At 45.5% G+C, this 8,474-nt stretch overlaps 1 protein-coding gene across 1 annotated transcript; it reads right to left on the reverse strand.

Moving 5' to 3' along the window:
- Positions 1 to 970: 970 nt before the first annotated feature.
- UCN3 (urocortin 3) lies at positions 971 to 4,273 on the reverse strand. Its single transcript, XM_080668078.1, has 2 exons — positions 4,084 to 4,273; positions 971 to 1,521 (listed from the first exon to the last, which is right to left on the reverse strand). Exon 2 carries the CDS (start codon positions 1,513 to 1,515, stop codon positions 1,012 to 1,014), a length of 504 nt encoding a protein of 167 aa, XP_080524204.1. The 5' UTR covers positions 1,516 to 1,521; positions 4,084 to 4,273; the 3' UTR covers positions 971 to 1,011.
- Positions 4,274 to 8,474: the final 4,201 nt, after the last annotated feature.

Below are 8,474 nucleotides of genomic sequence, written 5' to 3' on the forward strand. Positions count from 1 at the left end.
CATCTCTGAATTCCTCATACATTCTTTACACTAATTGCTATCACTTTGCAATTCATCACTTACATATTCCCTGGTGGTATTTGCTTTTATTTCCATTTTTGTTTTGTCTATTTGCTTAGATGTTGACTCATGGAGAGCAGCGGCCTTGCCTCACACATCAGTATCTCCCAGGTGCTCAGCACCATGCTGGGCAGTTACTGTGGGTTCAGTGAGCACCTTTTAAAAGCTTCCCAGCTCTATGCACTAGCAGGCCATGTGGATGTGGGGTGTCCCATAGCAGATACTGAAAGCTCCCTCTCCTGTCTAGCCCAGGTATCCTCCTGGCAGCAGACCCAGGCTGTGCCCTTTGGGTGGGATCAAGCCATGGAGATGGTTCTAGTTTGAATGACAGCTGACATAATCCTGTCAGTTTGATCTTTCCTAAGCTCTTCTTTACTCTACCTATGACACCCAGGAACCATTCCCATCCTGGGAGAGATGGGGAATTGACTTATCTATATCCTCCCTCATTTGCCTTCCCTTTCTGAGTTCAGAGATTTGGAGGCAGCTGGCTGATGGAAGAGGAACTGACACAAACCAGGGGTTCAAGAAGTCGCTTGTTTTAATGGAAGCAAGAGGGTAGGGTAGGGATCTAGTGGCAGGATGGTAATCAGTGTGTCTCTTTATCTTCCAGCCTTGGCTGGGGTTGCTGTGTGAAGAGAGAAGCCCTAGGTGCTCTCTTCCCAGGCACGGGATCTTCAGGGAGAAGTGTGGGGAAAGAGAAAAAGAGACACAGAACATAGGGAGAGGCCTTAATAGATTCGTATCTGTTAAGTTGGGACAATTCTGCATGCCTGTGTATTGTACAGAGAAAGCTGGGCTGGAGATAAGAAAGGATCAGAGGGGTTGAGCAATGAGGAAGCCTGTAAAACTGGACCATCCACAAAATAAAAACCAGTTGGGTGGGCAAACTCTTACCCTCCACCTGACCTCTATCCTTGTCCTTAATGGGCTGCCCTGCTGTCCTCGATCCTACTTCTTCCGTCCAATCTGTGCCATCAGATGGGCATTGGCAGCTGCCTTGGCTCTCAAGTTCTTGGCCTTGGCAATGTTTAAGAGGACATTCATGATGTTAGTGGGAACATCAAGGGATAGAGTGAACTTGGTGTGCCGGTCACTCTTGGCCTTGTTCTGGTACAGCTTCCCTTTGAGCTGTGCTTTGGATAAGTACTTGTACCGAGAGCTTCCAGCTCCACCACTACCCCTGGGGCCAGAGAAGGCCCTTTTCTTCTTGTCTTCTCCCTTCTCTTCCTTCTCTTTGTCCTCATCTGAGGATGGGTCCTGGCTGGGTAGGTAGGGGAAGCCTCTCTTGCTCAGCAGGGGTATATCCTCCAGCTGGCTTTTCTTGGCCTCAGACAGGGCCATGTTGATGCAGCAGAAGATGGACTCAGCTTTGGAGAACTTATGGGACAGACTCATCCTGGGGGCCCCTTGGAGCAGCAGCAGCAGCAGCAGGAAGTGGGCTGGCACAAGCATCTCTCCCTGTGGTAGAAATGAGGGAAATGGGAAGGGGAGTGAGAGGGGCTCAAGGCTCAGAAGGACTTGGGGTATGCTCTGCTTGCTACAATGGTTCTCGCCACCCACCGCAGCATCTGGACATTTGTTAGAAATGTCAATAATTCTCAGGGGACTGAGTTGCAGATCTCATTCTCTCTCTCTCTCTCTCTCTCTCTCTCTCTCTCTCTCATTTACCTCTATCTAGGGTTTGCAGGGTAAAGGAAAACAAACTCTCCACATGGAAAAGTCATCCGTCACCCTTTGCTTCCCTTCTGAAGTCTAATTCCTAAGCAAGTTTCTCCTCTTCCATTCTTCGGGTGCTTTTGCCATAATCTCTAGTGAAACACCACAAACATTTATATTTCTCTGCTACCTGCTATGAAAATAAGCAAGCCCCATCTACTTAGATTTAAAGTAGAGGAGTAAAACTCTACATCTATATTTTTCTTGTTTGTATATCTGAAACTCAACCATTCTTTTTTTTTTTTTTATAGATACATTTTTTTTTATTTCCACAATTTCTTTTTATTTTTTTATTTTTTTGTACATATGTCTCATTTTATTTTCCCATTGACCTCCCCCCAGCCTCCCCTTCCCCCCAGTACATGCCTTTACCTGCCCCCACCCCCAGTGTCTTTTATCCATTGGCCATGCTCATATGCATGCGCACAAGTCCTTCAGTTGATCTCCCACAGCCCCCCCCTCCCAAAACCTCCTCTGCCTTCCCGCTGTAGCCCGACAGTCTGTTCAGTGCTTCTCTGCTTCTGTATCCACCTTTTCCCCTTTTCTTTCCTTTAAAGAATCTTGCCTCTGCAGACTAGGAATAAACATATAATTACAAAAAATGTTTGAGTCCCAATTTCAATGTCTAACAGTTCTGAGCCCCCGTTCAACCATTCTTTAGGGTAGTTACAGCAGTACCTTCTCTGGGTGATTTAAAAATACACACTTAATTCTGAAATCTGTGACAGAGTCCAGTCCTAGGAACCTGGGCCAGCCTGAAATTCAGAGCATCTCTGAGGGAGAGGGTACTGGAAGGGAAAGACTTCAGGGTACTGGAAGGGAAAGAGTTTGGTTATATAGCTGTGCCCCCTGCTAGCTCCATTTTCCAGCGGGGAAGGGGTGGGAAGGATGACAGAGTTATTCCCTATTTTATACAGTTTGTCTGCAAACACTGTTAAGAAGTTGAATTAAAAAAATGAAGAATTTAGCTCAGCTATTGTGGCTTGGTGGTTGAGTGTCGACCTATGAACCAGGAGGTCACAGTTCACTTTCTGGTTGGGCACATATCTGGATTGTGGGCTCCATCCCCAGTCAAGGGTGTGCACGAGGCAGCCAATCAATGATTATCATTGATATTTCTATCTCTCTCTCCCTCTCCCTTCCTCTCTGAAATCAATAAAAATATATTTTTTTAAAAATGAAAAATTTAAAAACATTTTAGGAAACAGTGGCTGCGGAACCTAGGGAAAGCTTTAATCATTTTAAATGGCATAGTAGTGAGTATAGCAGTAAGCTGTTTTCTTCTTGTAGACTCGTGTTAGTGTTGTGTGACCACACACACACACACACACACACACACACACACGCAGATACCTCTAAGCAGTGCACTATCAAAGTGAGCAGTGAAGGTTTCTATGTGAAAGGCTCTTCCTCCAAAGAGGGGGGAACAGCCAGAGGAAAGTTGACATGTTACAGATAACTGATCATTGGCAGAATTTATAACACTGTCATATTATTTAATCCATTATTGGAAGTGGTGTGTGTGCGTGTGTGTGTGTGTGTGTGTGTGTGTGTGTCTGTTTGCTAGATTGCTATGCTTGAGGAGAAAATTGCAAACAGGATTTCTCAGAAAATTTGGGCATCAAATGGAGACACTAAACATCCATCTTTATGGTTTTCCCCTTTCACAGGTAGCACCTAGTGTAGTCCTTGGAGATATCTGTCCCCTTCCTCTAAAGTCCCTAGTGTACCAAGGGGGAAAGGACTCCAGGTTTTGAAGGCAAAGGACCTGGGTTTGAAACTTTCCTCACTTTCTTAATTATCTTGGGTGAATCTCTTAGTCCACATCCTAAAAAGGAGACATTACCTGCCTCACAGGTGTATTGAGCGAATGAAAGGTGACAGAGGTTAAAGATGCTGGCACATGATAAATAATAATTGCAAGCATCCTCCTGCTCCTGCAGGCAGTAGGGAATATTCTGTAGTTCCTACCTCCTATCCCCATTGGTAAACTATTACCTAGAGACATTTTTCATGTTCATGACTGAATTCCGTTCTGAAAAATAGACTTGTATGAACCCATTGTGCCTTCAATCTATTACCTTTTGCAAAGCATGTGTGTCTGTATCAACAAAAGGATCATTTTGCCTGTTTCTCCCCACCCCCTTAGAAACTTCCCCAGGGTCTCATATTTAAAACACCGTGGCATGCAGCACTATCTTTCAACTTTCATGTCTCACCCTTGTCCAGTCCCCAGCACCTCCTGCCTAATTTAGGGCAAATAAATTTATCCTTCATAGAAAAGCCCCTATCCAAAAATCTTACCCGAGAATGGACTTTCCTCCGGAGTGGAGATGCTCAGTGAGGCAGGTGCAGCTTCAGGACCAGGTCTGCCCTGGGAACATCCCCCTGAACTTCTGTCTCTGTTGGGGTCTCTGGCTCCTTTTCTTGTATGGTTTCTTCTCTATGGAGACCGCTCCACTCCCTTGTGTGTGTATGTAAAAGTGACAGATCACAGGGTGGGTCCTAATTCCAGACGTGGTGTCTACACTGGGATGCGATTTCATTTAAAATACAACCAGAAGCAGCTGTCCACGTCATGGATACAGCAGGCAGTCTCTTTCCTTGACCCCTCCTACCTGCCTTTCCTCCCAGCCCTCCCTACCTCTCACTTCCCCTTCAGCCCTAGCAGCTTGCTTTATTGATAAAAAGAAAAAAAAAAAAACACTGTTAAACTGAGAGGCAGTTTCTTTGAAGAGTTTTATTACTAATCTTAGTTCTTACTGATTTCAGGCTTTCTACATCTCCATCATTCTAACCTGCCTTTTGGAAATCTAGAACTAGGACCTGCTTTGAAAATAAAGAAGGCGGCTTGGGATATATTCCTAGAAATGGGATCACAGGGTCAAATGGGAGTTCCATTTTCAGTTTTTTGAGGAAACTCCATACTGTTCTCCACAGTGGCTGCACCAGTCTGCATTCCCACCAGCAGTGCAGGAGGGTTCCTTTTTCTCCACATCCTCGCCAGCACTTGTCCTTTGTTGATTTGTTGATGATAGCCATTCTGACAGGTGTGAGATGATACCTCATTGTCGTTTTGATTTGCATCTCTTGGATGATTAGTGATTTTGAGCATGTTTTCATATGATCCTGGCCTTCCTTATGTCCTCTTTCAAAAAGTATCTATTTAGGTCCATTGCCCATTTTTTGATTGGCTTGTTTATCTTCCTTTTGTTAAGTTGTATGAGTTCCTTGTAAATGTTGGAGATTAAACCCCTATCGGTGATAACATTGGCAAATATGTTCTCCCATGCAGTCAGCTTTCTTGTTGTTTTATTGATGGTTTCTTTTGCTCTACAGAAGCTTTTTATTTTGATGTAGTCCCATTTGTTTAGTTTTTCTTTAGTTTCCATTGCCCTAGGGGCTATATCGGTGAAGATATTGCTTCGGCATATGTCTGAGATTTTGCTGCCTGTGTATTCCTCTAATATTTTATGGTTTCCCATCTTATAAGAAACTAGAAACACCAATCAGAAAGGATATTTGCCCCCCACCCCCATGTTCATAGCAGCACAATTTACCATAGCTAAGATTTGGAAACAGCCTAAGTGCCCATCAGCAGATGAGTGGATTAAAAACTGTGGTACAATCTACACAATGGAATATTACACTGCAGTAAAAAAGAAGGAACTCTTACCATTTGCAACAGCATGGTTAGGCCTGGAGAGCATTATGCTAAGCAAAATAAGCCAGTCAGAGAAAGGTAAATATATCATGATCTCACTCATTTGTGGAATAAAATGAATAACATAAACTGATGAACAAAAACCGATCCAGAGACAGAGAAGCATTGATCAGACCGTCAAACCTCAGAGGGAAGGTAGGGGAGGGTGGGGGTGAGGGGGAGAGATCAACCAAAGGACTTGTATGCATACATATAAGCCTAACCAATGGACACAGATGCCAGGGGGGTGGTGGTGGTGAGGGAATGAGTGTGTGTGTGCGGGTAATGAGGGGATAAGGACACATATGTAATACCTTAATAAATAAACAAAAAATAAAAATAAAAAGGCGGCTTGAAGTTTACCTGTTGTCTTGTAATTCTTGTGGGTTCTGACTTGCAGTGTTGTCACACAAAACTCAACATATTTGAGCTATCAAAGGGCACATAAGGGGCAGGCACAGTATAACTAGAGCTTTTGGTGGTAAAGCACTTGATTTTACCTATTTATTCATCTATTCATCCAATATTTGGGCGGGGGGGGGGAGGGGCGGGGCACATGCTGACTGCTAGGCATTGCCAGGGCCCTCAGGAATTCAATGGGTAGGTTGTAGTCCCTGTTCTTACAGGACATTCGCAGTTTGGAAAGACATAAAAACAGAGCCTACTTTCAGTGTGGCAAACACCACAGCTCAGAAGGGTGCATCCTGGAGATTCAAGACAGGTGATGTGTGCCAGGAGAGAAGAACATAAGGTTCTGACAGAAAGGAGGTTTGGGTGGAGAGAACCAAGGACCAGAGAGACTGGTGGGCAAGGAGGTGAGAGATAGATGAGCAGTGGGTGTTGGGAGGTTGATTCATCCTTTGAATACCAGTTAGGATTTTATTTTTAAAGCAGAAATTTAGAAAGAGAGACAATAAACAGTGGCTTCTTTTCTTGTTAATGGACACTGTCTCCTTTCCACTTCCTAGAAAACTTCCTCACCTGAGGCCAAAGCTCCACGGGACTAAGCAACATCTTTTTTACTTTTCTTAATTTTCATTGTTGAAAGTATTACATATGTCCTCTTTTCCCCCCATTGACCTCTTCTAGCCCACCCTACCCCCACCTCAGGCCTTCACCACCCTATTGTCTGTGTTCATGGGTTTTGCACATATGTGTATGAGGTCTTTGGTTGATCACTTCCCACCCACGCCTTCCCTTTGAGGTTCAACAGTCTGTTCCATGCTTCTATGTCTCTGGATCTATTTTATTCATCAGACTAAACAACATCTTGGTGTCGGTGGCTGGTGGTTGTCCTGAGTCCACTGACTCCTTCTTCAGATAGGCAGACCCATGGGTTCCCACTATACCATCTTGGGGTGGCCTTGGGATTGGCTGATGCTCCCAGGAACTACCGCATGTGAGTAGGCAGGGTGCCCCCTGGTATGCTTGCAGGCCTGGGCAGTGGTTAAGGATGCCATCCTAAATTTACATGGGATTAAAACCATAAAAAGCAGTCTATTTGCTTTGTATCTTGAAACTGGCTCCATCTAATGGAGGATTAGACAGAGTCTTGGAAAGAGGGTGATTAGTGAACAAAAACCACCAGAGTATCATCTCCAGTAAAAGGTGATTTCCCTTCCCACTCTCGCTGAAGTGTGTATATGGCATTCTGCTCTACTTGCACTTTCTCTGGCCATGTGAGCTATTGGTCTCTTCTGTGAATTCAACATCAGAAGGTTGTTTAGGGCTGTAAATAATCTACAGAGAGTATGTGGAGGACCAGGATGGGAAGAAAAACTGATTGGCTTCGTAGATGAATGGGAATGGCTTATCTATACAAATAAAAGAGTAATATGCTAATTAGATCAGGAAACCTTCCAGAGACCTTCCGGACATCCTTCTGGACAAAGCCAGGGGCTTGGCTAGCCTGCAAACCATCCCAAAACGGCCCTAAGCCTCTCACCCAGACCGGCCACGCCCCCTGCAGGGACCCTCACCCCGATGGGGGCATGGCCAGCCTGCAAATGACCATCAGCCCTTTGCCCAGTCTGCCACACCCCCAGTGGGGACTCCCACCTTGAAGGGGGTGTGACCAGCCTGAAAATGGCCCTCAGCCCCTCTCCCAGGCCGGCCACGCCCCCCCAAGGGGACCCCTGCCCTGATCCGGGACCCCCTTCAGGGCAGACCAGCCGGCCCCCACCTGTGCACCAGCCTCTATCTATACTAATAAAAGGGTAATATGCTAATTAGAGTAGGAAACCTTCCAGGAGACCTTCTGGACATCTTTCCTGACGAAGCCATGGTGGCAGGGCTGAGGCAGAAGTGGTTAGGGGTGATCAGGAGGGGAGGGCAGTTGGAGGTGATCAGGTCAACAGGGGGGGAAGTTTGGTACAAGCAGGCCGGCAGGGGGGGCAGTTAGGACGATCAGACTGGCGGCGGGGGGCGCAGTTGGGGGTGAGCAGGCTTGCAGGCAGTGTGGTTAGGGATGATCAGGCAGGCAGCAAGTGAGAGGTTAGGAGCCAGCGGTCCTGGATTGTGAGGGACCATTCGGCAGTCAGACATCCCCTGAGGGGTCCCAGATTGGAGATGGTGCAGGCTGGGCTGAGGGACTCCTCCCCCCACCGTGCACGAATTTCATGCTCCAGGCCACTAGTATTTTTATAAAACTCATTTATCCACACTGCTTAAAGTACTTATACATAATAACATAGTCTATTTTCTCAATGTTTGAACTAGGCGGTAAAAGCAAAAATAGGAAAAAACAGTTAGGGAGCTGTAGAATGCTTGATTTATAGGAAAGAGGTTTTGCCTTGGTGTCAGAAAGGAGTGTTTGCACTTCCTCCTCTGTTGCTAACTTGTTCGTTTGATTGGGATTGTCACATTCTTTGCTTCTGACTCTGGTAGGAGAGGTAGACTAGTGTACCTTCTCTATTTTTCTAACAAGGGTGATGAACTTGTTAAAATTTTACGTGGGCACAGAATATTATTGTCATGCTTGTTTTTCAATTCT

The sequence above is a fragment of the Plecotus auritus genome (genome assembly GCF_963455305.1).
Source record: "Plecotus auritus genome assembly, chromosome: 1".
Taxonomy (NCBI): Eukaryota; Metazoa; Chordata; class Mammalia; order Chiroptera; family Vespertilionidae; genus Plecotus; species Plecotus auritus.